Consider the following 17,381-nt stretch of genomic DNA (forward strand, 5'->3'; position numbering starts at 1 on the left):
ATACCCAGAAACCTTTACTTTGTAATCATGTTTCCTAAATCAATTCATATTCTGTTCTATATACATATGTACATATTTCGTTTGTTGCAAATATATTTACACCTGAAAGTATTACATTCTACAACAGCATATTACATGTGCCTTGTAAGCCTTAATGTTAATCTTACTCCGAAAAATTATTTTGTATTTAGAATATCTTATCTTAATAACTTAAATAATTTATTTTTGGCGCACAGTATGTAATTGTTACGTATGTATGCTTGTGGTCGCACATCCAGAATAGCAATGGAACCAAAATATAGCGTAATAAAGGAAAATTGATTTAAGTAAATGTACTTATAGTATTTACATAAATCAGTCTATTAGTCTTCCTAAAAGAGTGGAACCTGAACTGACGAAATATATAAAGGGCATCCAATGCAACTAGTTTTAAACATATAAAGTTTTTGAGCTTCAAATATATAAAATATAAAAATAACAAAATTTGTAATAACGATTCACTGAAATGACTTTTGTGTTTCTGTCATTAACTAGTACATTGTCCCCAAAATCAGGTGGCAACGCTAGGAAGAAATGTGGCAGCCCGCCTGTGCTTGACTCATTTACTGGGTCGCACTGGCGCCACCAAATATTTAAATCCCATTTTAATTGAAGTTTCAGTTGCATTTCAAAATTTGAAAGTGCCATTAATCTATAATACTTAAGATTGTTTATTTTCTATGCCTGCTTACATTACATGATTTAAAATGTACGAGCTTTAATTCTAATTTGCATAAATATACAAAATAAATGAATTTGTCTACTTTATCAGTACGTAGAAGGTAGTTGTTAATAAGGCTTTTCAGCAAAAAAAAAAAAAAAAAACTAACTAAACTGTATATATATATATATACATATATATACATAAATATTAAAAAAACCAGCATAGACACATACATGCACATAAATGTAAATGTCTTTGAGTGTAGTTTAAATTGCAATTAAGTAGGAAATGGTGCTTGGCTGTTGTGTGAAATCATAACGCATGTCATTCGATCATTCTGCCAATAAATTGGTTCGAAGCTTAAACGGCACTGAGTGGGCGAATCCTTACAACAGGCATGTACACATCAATCATGATTTATGGTAATGGTTATATTTGTGTGTATGTTTGTGTTTGTGTAACCGCCTAAAGTCGGAGCAAGGGGTAGGAGCCTATATCATATAAGTCTTTTAAGTGTGGGGGGCATGGGGCGCATACATAAGGAGCTGCATCATTATCTAAATGTTGTTGCGGCTTCGATTGCCGCCACCTCCGCCGCGTTGATTGCGGTTCGCAACGCCACCACCACCCCCAAAGTGACGATTTCCACCCCCCTGATTATTCATACCACCACCCCCGCCGAAGTTTCTCATCGGTCCAACACCAATTCCATTAAAGGGCACGCCCAAGTTTCCAATATTTACAGGACCCATGCCAGGACCAGGGCCAGGACCACCCCCTCCGCCAAATGGCTTGAATGGATTATTAGCCCCGCTCCCGAGACCGGCCATCATCATATTGCCCACGTTTCGCGGCATGCCCAGCAGGCGGGGCCGTGCATTCGGAGGCGGTTGATTAAACGGCGGCAATCCCATTTGGAGCAATGTAGTCGGCCCCATTGGTCCACAAAGATTGGGCGGGGGCTGGCGAATCAGATTTGCTAAATTTGGCGGCGGCTGTGACATGTTGGGCAACATGACCGGCATATTTGGGACGGCAGCGGGTGTATTGGCCGGGCCCGCACTGCCGCTCGTCGGCGGCCCATCGTCCAGTAGCTGCACCACCAGGCCATTGTCATCAATGTAGATGTGAAGCTGGCCGAAAATCTGCTGCAGCGTCCGATTATTCACAATAAAGCTCACATCGAAGATCTTGTTCGGCTGCTCCAACTGATGGAACTTCTTGAGCTCCGTGAAGACAAGCGCCAGCTGCTGATTCACCATTATTTTGTTGTTCGAGCCGAGATTCTTGTACCAATTGGATGCCTGGAGTACGTTGCGTATTTCACCGATTTGCCGGTTACCGCCGCCGGATCCAGCCGAAGCTGCAGCCCCTCCTGCAGCGCCGGCATAATTATTATTACTGTTAGCCAGATGGGCTCGCCGGGGATCACGACGCGGATCTGTACGTACTGAGGTGGCCGACGTTTCGGTACCGAGTAGCAAATTTGGCGGTGGGATGTTCATAATTGGCGGTGGAACAGACATAGAAGGCAGATGTACTGATGGCGGTGGCGGCGATGTAGGCTGTGCATCTCGCCCGGATGGCGACATTTGCACCGATTCCGGCGATGATATGCAGGCACTGGTTTTTCGCTCACGCTCCTCATGGGCCAGGCCGTCGGGATGATCGGGCAAGCCGAGGACGCGACGTATGCGCGGATCACGTATGTCGCGCTCTTCCTTGTAGGCAGCAGCTAGCCGGAGCTCTGCATAGGAGGCCAACTCCACATCGACCTCCTGCAGCTGCCAGCGTATTGGGCTGTGCGAGAAGATTGCTGCATCAATCTCGGTGGCGGGCAAATAGTGTTTCATGGGTTCGAATGGCAGACGCATGTCAATATCACGATCTGTGCCCACGCACATTTGCGGTCGCAGATCCTTGTCCGCTTTACGTGCAGCTGCGCGAGCAGCCTGCTGCTCGACCCTCACTGGATCAAAGTCGTACATGGTGGTGCGCGTGTAGAGCGATGGTTTGGCTGGTGTCGCTCCTCCTCCTCCGGCAGCAATCACTGCTGCTGCTTCCGCAGCTGTTGCTGCTATTTTTCCAGCTAAAACCTCCTCCAGCGGCTTGGGTGACTGGGAGCCCGGCTCGGGTGTGCTGGAGGAGCCTGTGGGCGTTGGTGTCAGCGAGCGTGAATCATGCTGGGCGTAGAACTCACCACCGCTATTGGAATTGTCATTATCAGCATCGCCGATGTGCGTTTTAAAGGGATTTCGAATGATATCGCGATAGAAGGCGGCCCGGGCCTCAGGATCCGGGTGCTTATCGCCAAAGATTATTTTGCTAAATATTGTAGCGCCGGAGTTATCGGCATTGGCTTTTGTCTCGCTCGGTGATGTGGCTGAGGTTAGTGTTGTTGTGCTGCTGGTTGGAAGAGCTATGCTTTCGCTGCTATTGTTGGCTATTGTTGTGGGTGGATCGGCCTTATTGTCCTTAAGCATGTTGCTCATAAACGAGGGAAGATCAAATACGGATGGCAAAGGTGTATCGTCCTCGTCTTGCAACTGTAGGGCAGACGACTTCTTCTTGCGCTCGTCTTCCGACTCATTCCCATCATCAATGACCAGCTGCTCCTCATCGTCACAATCGTCCTCTACTGGAACAAACCAAAGATTAGAAGATCTGTTGCCGATGCTAATGCTTCAGCGGCACTTACGTGGATCGTTCCGGTCGAAGTTCACATGAGCATCCTTCAGATATTGTGTGTAGTCTACCATAATAAAGCCATTGCTATTGCTATTCGAATTCGATGATGAGGCGTTGTTCACATCCGTCTCCGGTTTTTTCTGGTTGGAGCTAAAATGTCCATGGCAAGAAATTATAGCATCGATGTGAAGCGTAAGGTATTTTCAGTAGTCATATAACTATCGGAATATATATACTATTATTAAAGTACTGATCACTATCTTATCTTGCTAGAAGAGACACGATTTACAGGCCCAGAGCTCTCGCGAAAGTGACGAAAACTCTGGAAATCCTTTCTAGCTATTATAATTTACACAATGATGTTTGTGATTAAACCGGTTTTAACAATTCTGCAAAAAAAAAAACTATTCCAAAATCGAAATAAATTTTGCAATTAAAATCTGCTTTAAGATCTTGAAGAGAGTTCTGGAAGGTAGGAGAACCGTTTCTATTACTTAACGATACCGCAAGGCTGGCAATTATTGTACTTTCTTTTATGATGCTCATAATAGTCTCTTTAAAAACCACAATGTTATTAGAGCTTTGGGTGTTTGGAAACCCCAGATCATTACGTGAACTTTTTAAGATAAAATTTGTTATAACAATTCTCCTAATAGCGTCTTCCATAATCAAAATAGTATTTCAATTGAAATCTGCTTCAATCTTAAAATCAGCTAGAAGAATTCCGTAAATTCTGTGCTTTTTCTCATAGAAGTACACTTCATGAAAATATTAGCAAATAATATAGTCTTCAATACTTAAAATAGTTTTGGATCATGCACTCACCCCGTGTCTGGGTTGTCGTTTTGCTTTGCAGCTTGCTGATCGGCTGAAGTGTCGGCCACCGCGGCGGCCTTGCGCTGAATCTCACCAATCTCGACGAGCGTTAGACCCACCTCGGTTAGCTTACCGAAAGGCACTTGCATCATCTCTTCCAGATTGCTGATTCCCAGTTTATTTAGCTTCGACATGTGATCAGCGCTCAACACATTTGTCAGATTCTTCAGATCCAGATGGGCAGGTAGCTTTGTGTCCGAAGATTCACAGGTAGATCCAGCTGCGGGGGCGGAACTCGTCGCTGATGTACCAGTCGCAGCTGTTGTTGGTGCTGAAGCTGTTGCTGATGCCAGAGCCGCTGCTGTTGTCGAGGACTTATTAGCAGTAGACTTTTCCGCCCAACGCGACTTACGCTTTTTATCCGCCTTGTCGGCCAGATTCGGTGGCGGGTTGATGACCATGTCTAGCAGCGAAGGTATGGGCGCCAAAGTAGCCGCCGTTTGCGCGACTTGTGGTGGCGGTTGTGACATCAATTGTTGCTGCTGCTGCTGTTGCTGCTGATTCTGCTGCTGGTTGACCTGTTCTTGTCGTCTATTGTTGGCATTCGCCAAAATGTTGTTCCAAGTGTTCTCCACCTTGTACTCCTCACACAAGGCCTCGTGCCGTCTCGTCATCTGCACCATGGCCTGATCACGTGAGATGCGCTTGAAGTCGCCAAGAATCTCTTTAGGAGCGGTCTCCATATGCTTAAGCAGAATATTCCGCAGCTGCTCGGTCAACGGCTCCCCATGATGGAAGAGGCAATCGTCACCAGCATGGCACTCCATACCCAGGTAATAGTACTTACAGGGGAACTCCTTGTGCATGTAAGAGCATTTGTCGCGCTTGGCACAACAGTCCATTAAATAGAATTTGCAAAGCTCCAGTTTGCGGGGCTCGCGTTTTTCCTCAATGGCGGTGTTGCCGCCCGAATCGCGACGATTGCGTTTTCCATCGTGTCGTCGATCATTGTCGCGATCACGATCGCGTCGCTTCCGACCGCGACTCTCCTTGTCCCGGCGTTGGCGCCGTGGCTGATTGGCATTGGATCCAGGACCGACAGTGTCATCGTCCGAATAGGAATCATAGGAGCTGTAATCTTGGGCCGTTTCGTAACTTATGCCACCTTCGGCCATATCCGCCCAATCGCCGGGAAAACGGGGCAAGCTAGACGGTGGAACACCACCTGCAGCACCACCCGGCGGTGGACTACCACCTCGCACATTCATCATTTCGTACTCGTCCATATCCTCGCTGCCCGGTGCCTCTTCCAAGGAGTCTTGGCGCGGTCGTTTCTGCTAAAAATACAATAAGTGGATACACATACATACATACATATATACATACATAAGTGGAGAAGCCAGACAAAAATACCTCAATGACGCAGATAACCGTTGTTTTTTTTAAATCGAAATGTTAAAAATTTTTAAACAACGCTTTTCGGTATTCAAAAACTCAATTTATACATACACTTAGATACGTAATTGGATTTTCTTTTATAATATTAAAACGAATTTCACGCTCCAAAGCAAAAACTCATCAACTATTTCGAATTGCGAAAAAAGAAGAAGAAAAGTTTGACAGCTCAAACCTAGAGATTTGCAATTAATTAGGACCTAGTGAGGAAATCCCATCCCTAGGGACAAGAGTATTATAAAGTATACTGAATGTGAAGCTGGTCGGTAAAACTAGAACCTAACCTAATGTTCGAAAATGTTATGCACCTAATGGCTGATTAATTATGTCCAAAAGCAATGCCAAATGCGGTCTTAACCTAATACCAAGCAGTCAATAACAATTTAAAATAGTTTAAATAACCCAAGTCTCAAAAATCATATTGCTTTGATCTTAATCAATATTCTACACTCTCTAATCGTCTCTGTATTTACAATAATCATCGCTTGAAACTATATTCATTTACATACATATGTATGTATATGCCCTTAATAATTATTATCATATTATTCTAAATAATGGATATGCAATTGAAAATAAATACGTTAAATAGATGTAAACATGTGGCATGAGAAAAATAGTTGCATTTCTAAAAAGTTTCGGTAGATTCAACAATGCCCTTACTAAAGATATTCGATAAAAATATCTTATAATGTACATAGTTAGTCACCATATCCATGCTGCAAAATGAGAATGATATTATCTTACTAGATGATGGGTTGTTAGTAAATGAAAACAAAATTTGAAATAAATCTTCCTTTTTTAAAAAACTTCACTATGGAGAGACATTTAGAGCCCCCGACTGACCTTTATACCCATTGCTAAGGAACTGAAAAATGTAAAATAAACAAGACAGTCTATAACTTTCCCAATTTTACACCTAAACGCGCATGAAATTGTCGATTTATTTTATATATGAGCCAAACGGTTGGTCAAGGGACTAAATGACCAATAAATAAACGCGTCATGTTTAAAGGTCTGGCTTGAATCAGTCGCTCCGTCTCTTACCTTGTGCTCTTTATCCTTCTTTTGTTCGCGTTCCCTTTCCTTTTTGCGCTTCCGTCGGCGACTACTTCGACTTTGTTGTTGCTGCTGCTGTAAAGCTTTACTGGAATCGGAAGTGGGGCCATCTACGGAAGCAGCAGCACTTGTCGTTGCTGTGGCATCGGATTCGCAACTGGTGTTCAACATTTTGGGCATTGGCGGTTCGATACCCTTCTTTTTTAATGCATTGGCAATGGCGATTTCAATGCTGACCGCATGATCGTCTGTGGATGGGGATTTAGAGTAGAATTTTGCTCGAAGGGAGAGTGGGGGTATTGGTGATGGTATATGGCCATCAATGGGCTCTTTACCTTCCAGAGGTCGTGGCTTCTTTGATTTACTGCTGCTGCTGTTGTTGCTGTTCTCTGGCGGTGTTGCAGCTGCGCCGCCGCCACCACCACTGTTGACCATGCCCATAAAAATAATATCATCATCTGGGTTATGCTTGTCGGCTGTGTCCATGGCCACAAATTGCACATCATCGTCATCGTGCTTGTCTCGCTCAGTCTTTGATTTGCTGGAGCCAACCAGCTGTGGCTCATCATCATCATCGTCATCAATCTCACCATCCTCAAGATCCTCATCCAAATCAATGAGTGTTGTCACAGCGCTCTCGCTGTTTGTGGCCACGACAGAAGACATGTTGTTATGTGTACAGTGGGTCAAAGCCAATTTGGCATAGGAACAAAACTATGAAGTATTTTCTTGATTTCTTATTTGATTTTCGATTTGGTATGCTTAACGTATCACGACTTCGCTTGTTAATTGTGCTGTAAGGTGTGAAGAAATATCTGGTATTAGCGTTACGCATGAACATACATACATACATTGGCAAACATATGTATACATATGTTTCCATTCATGTACATACATATATTAACTATTTAACTACTGTTCCAACAATGAAGCATAAATGATGTTTGGCAAAAAGTCGCACTATGTTAAGAACTGCAAAAGACATTATTGCATACATATGTATATACATATGTACATATGCATGTATGATGAAGGTTTGTATTTGTATCAAATTTCTATACATACATAAGTATGTGCATGTGAATGTAAAAACAATGCTACATAGAATATTTACAAATGTATGTAAGTACATACATACATATGTACTTCGAACTTTTACTTCAATGTAACAAACACACATACGGATGTATTTAAATTGGTGCAACACATACATACATATGCAAACTTCAGAGGTTTTCTTTTTTGTATTTTTTTACATTACAACATGTTGCAACGCGTGATATTTACAAGTGCGTGACTAACAGCGCACTGTTAACAAGAGTTGAGAGCGCCATTCACCTATTAACAGCCCCTATCACTATGTTACACCTGAAAACAGCAGGTGATTAACTAACATCAATTGTTCCTACAAACACATACTCGTACATAGATTATGAAAAAGTGCAAGCATTTTGGCATGTTAATAAATACTTCCGACTCTCTCGCTGTGCAAAAAAACCTTAAGTAAAACCAGTTCCCATGTTCGATTGAACAATAATTTCAAACTTTGTTGTAAGAGCGGCATAGCAACAGCTTTTTTATACGCTGTACGCCTCTTTTACATTATAAGCGGAGCAACTACACATACAGACATGCTTGCTCTCCCTACTCTCACACACACAAACATACATGTCACTTTCCCATCGTTCAATTCTGCACACATATTTTTCTAAAAATTCACTCACTTTTTGTGTGTTTCATTTTAGCAACAACAATACACAGCAAGCTGACAAGCAGGTATGATGAAAGGGACTTTGCTAGAGATTCGCAAAATGCATACATATGCCCGCAATTGTGCTGTTTAAAATATAATTTTGTACTTGTGTACGTGTGTGTATATGCAGTTTACTTCACATACAAAAACAATGCTCTCAGACGCTCATTGTGAATCATTTGTCTCACTTGGGCGCATGGGTTTAGCATAGGTCGTTTAGAGAGCATACAAACAGACATACATACATACATACTTGTTGGAAACAAGCGCCGACTGACTGACTGACTGATTGACAGAATATCAGATTTTTTGATTGAACGTAATGGATAAAATGCGTAATTACAGGTGGGATTCATATCAACGCAGCTGAACTTGTTGTTGTTGTTATTGCTTCATGTTACACTTATTTGTGATGTTATTTTTTGAACTTTTTTCCATTTGTTTGCATTTGTTTTTCTACTCGATGCTACTACTTTGGATTGTAATGGTCGAAAATTTTCCCTTATTATAAATACATATGTACAAATGTGTGTATGTACATACATATGGATACACATGTATTTTAATTAACCAATGTGCCGCTTCACCTCCCTTCGACATAGCAATGACGAATTCTAAAATACGGACGTAGCAGCTGCGCAGTTTACTATATACATACATGCATACAAATCTGTATGTATGTTTGCACATACATACATATCTATGTATGGAAGCGCATAAGGCCCCGTGCAAGACGCCTTTGTTAATTTTGCAACAACAAAATGTAAAAACGCTTGCTGGGGTATTTGCGTGCGTTGTACAGTTTACAATGAAAAACAATACAAATGTACGAGTTTCATACTTTTAGAAAACTTTAAACTGCTTGCCATTTGCTGCGCGACAGGGCGGGGCAGGGCCTGAGCTGGCTGACTAATAGTTTGGGCATTGAACATTTACGTTTAACATTTAGGTTTTGCATTTGCAATAAAATTAGCCACAGCCTTGAAGATATTTTCCTTACGTTTTAGCGATCGATGGTTTCAGAAAATTACAGTTTATAATAGTTTATAACATTTCTGTTGGTTTTTAAATAGGTTATAGGTTTGTTGATTTGCTTTTCGTTTTTGTTGGCGATCCCGCTGCTTACATAATGAGGTGGTACAGTAGGTGAATAAATATATATGTATATATAAAGTACATGATGGTATATAGACATATATATGTATGTAGCAATATGTGTACATATATATGTATACATATATGAATTGATAAATAATTTTGTTCGTTTTTATACTATTATATATGCAAGCTGTCGCTGTCTCTTTCTGTGGCCCTGGCCTCTGTATATGTCTGTCCCTTTCTTTCTGTTTCGCTCATAGACAGAATACAATATGCAATACATTAAAATAATTAAAACTTCTTAACATGAGCGTTGTCGTTGTGAACAATTGAACCAATTCAACTTGAATGAAAAGACGCCTGTGACCGAAAAAGCATCGATACCATAGCAACACCGATGTCAACTATGTATCGATAGAATACCGATACCAAAAATCATCGAAGCTTTTAAAGTCCTTAGAAAAATGCCACCCCATTTAAATATTTGACCTTTAATAAGCTTACATATGCCATTATACCTTACCTGCAAGTTTGCAATACCAACGTGCGATAGGAGTTTCAATCTTGCAAATGAAATTGCAATAAATATTTTCATAGAGACTCGGCACAGTGAAATTGTCAGTGACAATACGTTGCTGTGCTACCTAGATTACCTTATCCCAACATTTATTGCTTAATTATATCCGTGCTGTTTTTCATTTATGTCGTAATTTTTAAGTCTACGATTAATTCATGCAAGTAAAATATTTCCTTATTGCTATGATTTGAAACTTAATTCAATGCAAATAACATTCGAAATATGCAGAAATGTTTGTAGTACTTTAGCTCTAACTTCAGAAATCGCTGCTTATCGATAACTGTAATGTAATAAGTGCATCACCATGGATGCGAATAAATCGAATCTTTTACACATCTCCATCCACAAGCACACATTCGCGTTTATTTTCTGATTATATTTTAATAGAAACCTTTACAACAAAATGTCTAAGGCACATCCTCCAGAGCTAAAGAAGTACGTAACGTATTACATTGTTAGTGAACGTGTTCTAAGATTCAATAATGGGCGTCTTTCCTTTTAGGTATATGGACAAGCGCATGATGCTCAAGCTAAATGGCGGACGCGCTGTTACCGGCATTTTGCGTGGATTCGATCCATTCATGAATGTAGTGCTTGACGAAACCATCGAAGAATGCAAGGACAACACAAAAGGCAACATCGGCATGGTGGTAAGCCAAACATATTAACCATCCAACCTATTATAAATAACACATACTTTTTCCCTTTAGGTCATTCGCGGCAATAGCATCGTTATGGTCGAAGCACTTGACCGGGTTTAACACTAGGATTGGTTGCTGCTGGTGCTGAATGATCCATAGAAAATAATTTAAATGTAACAAATATTACAAATTAGTCGTAAGTGTCAGAAAAACACTCACAAACTGCAAATGAAACAGAAATGCATAATATGAAGAACGTGTAATTTTGTATGTAGTTCGTATGCATATTCATTTACATTCTTTCTGAGTGATAATAAACCGTGGCGAGTTAAATTATTAAAATGGAATAAATATAAATGCATTTTTCTGCAGTCGGATCTCGAACATCAAATTAAGCTTATTTGTTACAACTACATATTTGAAGAGAAGCCATCATTATGCATATATTCGATAAATACTGCGGCGCGATTCATATACTTATAAAAAAGGAGCTAATCTCAGCTGAAACTTCCCATAAAAAATAATGGTTCCCACTAATTAAAACATGTCGGCCCGAGTATGGATTTAAATGTTTAACTTAGAATGAAATCTTTTATGTTTTAGCGTACGCACTAAAATGAATTTGAAAACATATAGTATTTTATGCGCAAAAAGTTCCGACGAATATATGTACAAGTATGTATGGGCATTGTGAAATTTGTCTCTTCATTACGATGTGCCGGACCAATTCAAATATGCGATACTAACTACCTTATTGAAAATATATAGTTCTGTTATACATACATATATAGCAAGTTTGCATTTCAGGCTTTGAAGCCCCAGCCTCTAAATTCTCATGCTGTGTTTATTATGAGTTTTAATCTGACTATAATAAAGCTTTCCTTTAGTTTTGACATTTTGTGGCCATTATACGAATGTATTTTCTACCTTCTAGCAAAATAAATGAAATACACTGCATCTCAGTTATAGCAAATTAACTTGCGAATTCCCAAATCCACATGAACTTGGTGCATAACTCCTCTTCATGGCCATTAATGCACATTTTAAACTTCTGCAGCACGCAATAATATACATTTCTTTTTAAATGTTGCACCCAGTCATTTTAATACGATAACCACAAAGGAACAATTTCACATATTTACGCTTTTTTTGTAGAATTTTATGAATAGGTTATATATTTTCTTGTCTCTCGTGCAAACAAAAAAACGCTTACAACAGAAGTTCGAAGATGTTTTCCCATTTCAGCAGGAGCTTCTAATTTTCCCCCACACAGGAACGCAATTTTTACTTGGAAATAACGATGGGACCAGACTGTTTGGCGGCGTCACGCTGCTTAGCAACGATTTGGTTGGCAATGCGATCCAAATCACGCTGTCCGATGGAGCTCAATTTGCGGCCACCCTCGGGGTGCTTCTCGACCAAGCGAGCGTGTTCCAGAGCTTGCAGGGCCTTACGGGCAGCACCGTCGGCGGCGCGGCAGAAGTGAGAGGGGTGCACACCATTGCGCTTGCGGCCACCATAAATTTTAGTGATGGAGCCAACACCAGCTGGGCTGCGGTGATACAAGTGGCGCAAAATCGAAGCGCAACGCACGTAAAACCAGTCAGGGTCATAAGGGGCCAGCTCCTTGAATTTGGCAGTCTTGATGATGTCCATCTGATCGGGCACCTTCAATTTGCCAGTCCTAAACAAAATACAAACAAATTATATTGTGAGGTTATGGTATGGTATATATTGGATCGTTTATAAAGAGGCACTCACTTCTTGAGGAAGACGGCGACCGCCTTGGTAACGGCATGTTGATCAATATCCTTCACAGTGACGCCTGGCATCTAAAATGCGAGAGGAACATGAAATTTGTTAATACTAGGATTTATCAAAGCACGTTAGTAGCTGACAACACTCGCACACGCTTATCCACACTGACGCACACAAACATGCAAACAGAGACACAACAAAAACCCTATCGCTCCATGCGCCTTGATTTAACGTTAATTTTTGGCGCGCCCGTGCTTTGGAACTCAACACAAATTAATTATTTGCTGTCAGCCAATTTCATTACAACTTTTTCATTGATTCCATTATGTTTTTAGCACTATTTCAGCGAATATAAAAAAAAATCTTGAAAAAGTACGCGAACACTACCTTTCTCGCTAAAGTCAACCGGAAAAAAGAACAATACGCGTGAAGTTGGCTGCGCTGGTCATCGATGACATATTACGGATAAAGTTGCCATACTCCTTGAAAAACAGTGCTGACAGCTGATAGAGCTAAGCTTTTAAAATTCGATAATCAAAGTATCGATTAGTTTAACAAGTTAAGAAATTTACGTTTATTTTTAAAAATCATATATTCAGGTAACATATTATGATTAATCACGACTCAGTGCAGTCATATTTCTTCCAGCACTCGGCAAATGCTTTAACTTTGCCAATTGAGTTTTTTTCCTTAGAAGGTTTTCGCCATGTATTTGGACTAAGCTCGAGCATGCCGCCAATTATTTCCTAAAAAACATCAGAATGAGAAAATTTGTGTAAACATACAAGGTATATTAGACAAACCTGAGCAAAATTAGATGGGAAGCGATCTTCATCCTCAATAACGTGAGCAAATCCAGAATCCATGCCGAAATTCACCCACAAGTATGGCAAACCCTTTGGTATGGCAGAGCGTACAGATTTCTTACGCAATGATACAAGCTGTTTATTGATGCACCACTCCTGTTCAGATTCCTCGATGGCCTTCTTGAAATAAAAAGGAGCCATCTCAGCTTGTGCCTCCGGTATGGGTATGCAGTGCAGGGTGAGATGCGGACGCTTGTGCAGCTTGTTGGCTATCTCATAGAAAATTACATCCTTGTTCTGCGTCGCAAACATACGTGTAAGAGCTTTGCGAAAGTTATTCAGCTCCTCCCAAGCGTCTTCGTCCAGCTGAGTGCAGCAGCTAACATGCTGCATGGTCGTCAAAATGCAATGACCGGGCTGCAAGCCCACGTGCCAGGGTAGAGTAAGATAGATTTTCTGGCCCATGGACACGAGAAGCTGCTTGTTTAATTTCTTTGAATCGAAGCAGTGCTCACAATTCTCCAAAGTGGCTGTAAGTTTCTCGTGGTCACGTATAGCCTGCTGCATCTCACGCTTATCAGCTTTTTCTTCCGAAATATTCTTGCGCACCTTGTCAACAAATATGTCCTCGAGATCATCGTTGGGATTTTTGTGCTTGGACAGAATGTCAGCAAATTGCATATTGGAATCGGCAGCACTTGAATGTTTTTCGCGTTCAAACTGAAATAAAATTTAACAAAATTAAAGCTATTGAGTTTAAATTAATTGGTGAATTCTTCACATACCATTTGCTTAATGTCATAACGATCATCGTCTGCAAAGTAGCGAACGCGTTGACCATCCTCATGGGTTTCGACCTTCTTCTTTGTCTTGCCACCATGTTTCTCGCCTTTCCGGCCCCCATATTCGCCATGGCGTGCCTCTGAGCGCGACTGCATTAGTGGTCGGACATTTCCACGTTGGTCTGTCTGTGTCAGTAGGACGTGGTCTGTAGATGGCTTTGATGGTGCCGACGATCGTTTGGAAATTGGTTTACCAGCTGCTAACAGAGCCGCACGAACTTTTCGCGCATTTTCCAGCTGTTGATTTAAGTTTGCTGCTAACTCGTCTTTGCCTTTGAGTTCAGCTTTAATGGCTCGTGCAGCTAATTCATTTATTTGCTGGTCGTTTAAGCATTTAGGCCCTTCTTGATCATCTTCCTTTGACTCTGAAGGTGAACTTTTTTCGTCGCTCGATGAACCCGAAGCACTATCATTGGATGATGAATAATGGCGAGGTGATTTTGTCGGTGGGCTTTCAGGCTTTTTATTAACGCAGTCCTTGGATGTTTTCTGCCAGTTGCGTTTGCCTTCAACACGATGTGTTGCACGATGTGCAAGTCGATCATCGGCCGCATCATCATCAACTTTAGGTTTTTGAAATTCTGGTAGACCAGTGCCGTTACTTTTCCAATATGGATTCAGTTCGTGCTTGCTTCTGGCCGGATCATAGGCATCTATTTTCTGTTGTCTTTCGTTTGGCTTCGTTGGTTCCTTGCGCTCGCGTGTGAATGTCTTCAGTGCTAATGTTTCTGATGTCATCCAGCTGTCTCTTTGAAGAAGTCCTGCTGTGCCACTCGACGACTCCAGCTCCTTAGCAGCCCCTGATGGCTTTTCTATCCATTCCTCTTCGCCTTCGCTTCCACTGTCGCTTTCACTATCGCTTTTAGTTTTCCTGCTTTTTTTCGACTTCTTTTTGTGCCGTTTACGCTTCTTTTCCTCCTCGCTGCTGCTGTCGGAAGAGCTTGAAGAGGAACTGTCGGTATCACTGCTACTGCTTTTACGCTTCTTGCGTTTCTTTTTCACAGCACCTGATTTTATTGAGTGTGACTTGGACTTACGCTTTGCTTTCCTTTGTTTGGATTTTGAAGATGCATTGCTCAGTTTATCCAGTTTTTTTGTCATTGCCGGCAACATCCAGTTGCTTTCCCCACGCAGCTCATTTCGTAGCTCCCGTTGTTGGCGCTGCTCTGCTCTTTCTTGCGCCTCTTTGAGCAGCTCCGCCCGTGCCTCTTTAAGTTGTTGGCGCGCCTTTTCCTTTTCACGTGCGCTTTCAAATTTTATGTAACTCATATTTGATTTAAAATAAAATTGTAAATACACAATGCTATTAGCATTGCTAGTTTTAAGTTTTCACAGACTAAGCGTTGCCACTGCGACTATATTCTAAACTGTATACGTTGGAGTAAACAGCTGATTTTGTGTTGGCGATGTGGCAGTGCCGCCGTTATATCCATATGAAGACTTGACGATTTTGTTGTTTGTTTGGCGGTGGAAATTAATAATTATTATTTTCCCGGTACAAATACTGTACAAAAGAAACATTGAGAGAGATGCCGCTTTATGAAAGTGTAATTCAAGAAAAGCCACCAATTGTGCTGGATATTGGCAATGCCTATACAAAGTAAATAAACTTCACGGCACGGGCTGGCAAGAATGATATCATCGCTTACATTTTGGTGGCTTTCGTTTCCGTTTCTTGCAGGCTTGGCTTTGCAGCCGAAGCGCATCCACGTAAAATAATACCCACAACTGTCGTGCTGTCTACCACAAGCGAAACGAAGCGGCTCTTTGATTTTGCGGACACAACCGAGTTTTACGATCAAATAGTGGATTTTCTGCAAATGATATTCTTTAAGTAAATCCATATAATGTTAATTGTATAGCTATGGTTTGAAATTAATGATTGAAATTTACATTTACAGACACCTGTTGGTCAGCCCCAAAGAGCGTAAAATAGTTGTGGTGGAGAACATCTTTGGCCAGACTGTAACTCGTGAGACTTTGGCACGTGTGCTCTTCAAGCACTTCGATATGTCTTCGGTGCTGTTTGTCCCAGCGCACTTAATTTCGCTCTCAACTCTGGCGCTGCCCACCGCCGTTGTAGTGGACATTGGTTACAGTGAAGTAACCGTGATGCCAGTCTTTAGTGGTGTCCAAATAATGCCCGCTTTTATGGATCAAAGCTACGGCGGCTCTGCTGTCCACAATGAGATTAAGCGTCAGTTGGTGGCATCAGGTATCAAGGAATCGTTGTTGACCGAAAATGTTTTAGAGGATATAAAAGTGCGCGTGTGTTTTGTGACCACCTTTGAGCGTGCACAGGCGCGTCTGAAGGGCAACGAACCACAGCCGACACCATCACCCAGCGTTGATTATCCCATTTGCGATTATGACACGATTATCGAAATTCCAGGCATCGTACGTGAGACCGTCTACGAGATAATGTTTGAGCAGAGCAACGAGCGTGACAGTCTGCCACATTTAATACTACGCGCCATACTCGAATGTAGCGTTGACGTGCGTCGGGCACTGCTTGAAAGCATTTTTCTGATTGGTGGCGGGGCTATGGTAATGGGATTACTGCCGCGTCTGAAGCAGGAGCTGCAACATCTGCTCGAGACAGATGCATACTACAAGGACCGGTTTCATGGGGAGGTGGAGTTTAAATTTTACAAGCCAATCGGAAAAGAGAATTTTACTGCTTGGCTTGGTGGCGCCCTTTGTGGCGCCACCGACTTAATTCAAACCCGTTCGCTTACGAAGGATGCGTACGCAAGAAACGAACATGTGCCGGACTGGACCAATCTCTGCGATAATCGACATGCAGGCTCCTAGGCTTAGTCATACCTATCATATATGTATTTATTAGAACTGCATTATTTATACTATTCTGTTGCAGTGAATTCAGTATGTCAATATCTTATTTTTACTTCAACTGGAAGTTGGAAGTCCTAAAAGCAACAACCGACTTAATAAATAAAAAAATAATAATTAATAATAAAGAAATTAAATTTAACCATAAATCTGAGACTTCAGCTCTTGAGCAGTGTTATAATTTCTGCCCTTGAAACAATTTTTAAGAGATTGCTAATGGGGAATAAAAAGCATGCACTTAAGCGCATTATTTTTCCATTTTAAACATAATATTAAACTTCCTTTCTGGTTCTTCATTATTCGTTTCTTTTTAGCCATGCGTTAAGGTAACT

The 17,381-nt window shown here is 41.4% G+C and overlaps 5 protein-coding genes across 5 annotated transcripts; 2 read left to right on the forward strand and 3 right to left on the reverse strand.

Annotated features, from left to right (window-relative positions):
- Positions 1 to 1,260: 1,260 nt before the first annotated feature.
- LOC115627361 (protein suppressor of sable) lies at positions 1,261 to 9,860 on the reverse strand. Its single transcript, XM_030523010.1, has 6 exons — positions 9,748 to 9,860; positions 7,057 to 7,515; positions 6,710 to 6,969; positions 4,217 to 5,541; positions 3,402 to 3,541; positions 1,261 to 3,341 (listed from the first exon to the last, which is right to left on the reverse strand). The coding sequence occupies exons 2-6, from the start codon at positions 7,385 to 7,387 to the stop codon at positions 1,261 to 1,263; spliced, it is 4,137 nt and encodes a 1,378-aa protein (XP_030378870.1). The 5' UTR covers positions 7,388 to 7,515; positions 9,748 to 9,860.
- Positions 9,861 to 10,470: 610 nt separating this feature from the next.
- LOC115627314 (probable small nuclear ribonucleoprotein G) lies at positions 10,471 to 11,141 on the forward strand. Its single transcript, XM_030522957.1, has 3 exons — positions 10,471 to 10,584; positions 10,652 to 10,799; positions 10,860 to 11,141. The coding sequence occupies exons 1-3, from the start codon at positions 10,553 to 10,555 to the stop codon at positions 10,908 to 10,910; spliced, it is 231 nt and encodes a 76-aa protein (XP_030378817.1). The 5' UTR covers positions 10,471 to 10,552; the 3' UTR covers positions 10,911 to 11,141.
- Positions 11,142 to 11,927: 786 nt separating this feature from the next.
- On the reverse strand, positions 11,928 to 12,993 carry LOC115627144 (40S ribosomal protein S19a). The gene is made up of 3 exons (XM_030522721.1): positions 12,936 to 12,993; positions 12,552 to 12,622; positions 11,928 to 12,474 (listed from the first exon to the last, which is right to left on the reverse strand). Exons 2-3 carry the CDS (start codon positions 12,620 to 12,622, stop codon positions 12,075 to 12,077), a joined length of 471 nt encoding a protein of 156 aa, XP_030378581.1. The 5' UTR covers positions 12,936 to 12,993; the 3' UTR covers positions 11,928 to 12,074.
- Positions 12,994 to 13,153: 160 nt separating this feature from the next.
- LOC115627195 (CWF19-like protein 2 homolog) lies at positions 13,154 to 15,470 on the reverse strand. Its single transcript, XM_030522809.1, has 3 exons — positions 14,140 to 15,470; positions 13,352 to 14,074; positions 13,154 to 13,294 (listed from the first exon to the last, which is right to left on the reverse strand). The coding sequence occupies exons 1-3, from the start codon at positions 15,463 to 15,465 to the stop codon at positions 13,166 to 13,168; spliced, it is 2,178 nt and encodes a 725-aa protein (XP_030378669.1). The 5' UTR covers positions 15,466 to 15,470; the 3' UTR covers positions 13,154 to 13,165.
- A 187-nt stretch (positions 15,471 to 15,657) lies between these two features.
- On the forward strand, positions 15,658 to 17,143 carry LOC115627268 (actin-related protein 10). Its single transcript, XM_030522896.1, has 3 exons — positions 15,658 to 15,796; positions 15,878 to 16,030; positions 16,098 to 17,143. Exons 1-3 carry the CDS (start codon positions 15,726 to 15,728, stop codon positions 17,008 to 17,010), a joined length of 1,137 nt encoding a protein of 378 aa, XP_030378756.1. The 5' UTR covers positions 15,658 to 15,725; the 3' UTR covers positions 17,011 to 17,143.
- Positions 17,144 to 17,381: the final 238 nt, after the last annotated feature.

Source organism: Scaptodrosophila lebanonensis, unplaced genomic scaffold, assembly GCF_003285725.1.
Source record: "Scaptodrosophila lebanonensis strain 11010-0011.00,11010-0021.00 unplaced genomic scaffold, SlebRS2 tig00000092-arrow-pilon, whole genome shotgun sequence".
NCBI lineage: Eukaryota > Metazoa > Arthropoda > Insecta > Diptera > Drosophilidae > Scaptodrosophila > Scaptodrosophila lebanonensis.

What these genes read in the sequence shown, in the direction of transcription:
- LOC115627361 (XM_030523010.1), bottom strand. Translation starts at nt 7,387, where the DNA reads ATGTCTTCTGTCGTGGCCACAAACAGCGAGAGCGCTGTGACAACACTC. An exon ending in GAAGCCACGACCTCTGGAAG is followed by an intron (nt 6,970 to 7,056) that starts GTAAAGAGCCCA and finishes CCCCATCCACAG; the next exon opens with ACGATCATGCGGTCAGCATT. An exon ending in AACGACAACCCAGACACGGG is followed by an intron (nt 3,542 to 4,216) that starts GTGAGTGCATGA and finishes TGGACATTTTAG; the next exon opens with CTCCAACCAGAAAAAACCGG.
- LOC115627144 (XM_030522721.1), bottom strand. Translation starts at nt 12,622, where the DNA reads ATGCCAGGCGTCACTGTGAAGGATATTGATCAACATGCCGTTACCAAG. An exon ending in GTCGCCGTCTTCCTCAAGAA is followed by an intron (nt 12,475 to 12,551) that starts GTGAGTGCCTCT and finishes TATTTTGTTTAG; the next exon opens with GACTGGCAAATTGAAGGTGC.
- LOC115627195 (XM_030522809.1), bottom strand. Translation starts at nt 15,465, where the DNA reads ATGAGTTACATAAAATTTGAAAGCGCACGTGAAAAGGAAAAGGCGCGC. An exon ending in GTTATGACATTAAGCAAATG is followed by an intron (nt 14,075 to 14,139) that starts GTATGTGAAGAA and finishes ATTTTATTTCAG; the next exon opens with TTTGAACGCGAAAAACATTC. An exon ending in TCCCATCTAATTTTGCTCAG is followed by an intron (nt 13,295 to 13,351) that starts GTTTGTCTAATA and finishes GATGTTTTTTAG; the next exon opens with GAAATAATTGGCGGCATGCT.
- LOC115627268 (XM_030522896.1), top strand. Translation starts at nt 15,726, where the DNA reads ATGCCGCTTTATGAAAGTGTAATTCAAGAAAAGCCACCAATTGTGCTG. An exon ending in ATTGGCAATGCCTATACAAA is followed by an intron (nt 15,797 to 15,877) that starts GTAAATAAACTT and finishes CGTTTCTTGCAG; the next exon opens with GCTTGGCTTTGCAGCCGAAG. An exon ending in CTGCAAATGATATTCTTTAA is followed by an intron (nt 16,031 to 16,097) that starts GTAAATCCATAT and finishes TTACATTTACAG; the next exon opens with ACACCTGTTGGTCAGCCCCA.
- LOC115627314 (XM_030522957.1), top strand. Translation starts at nt 10,553, where the DNA reads ATGTCTAAGGCACATCCTCCAGAGCTAAAGAA. An exon ending in CATCCTCCAGAGCTAAAGAA is followed by an intron (nt 10,585 to 10,651) that starts GTACGTAACGTA and finishes CTTTCCTTTTAG; the next exon opens with GTATATGGACAAGCGCATGA. An exon ending in AAGGCAACATCGGCATGGTG is followed by an intron (nt 10,800 to 10,859) that starts GTAAGCCAAACA and finishes TTTTCCCTTTAG; the next exon opens with GTCATTCGCGGCAATAGCAT.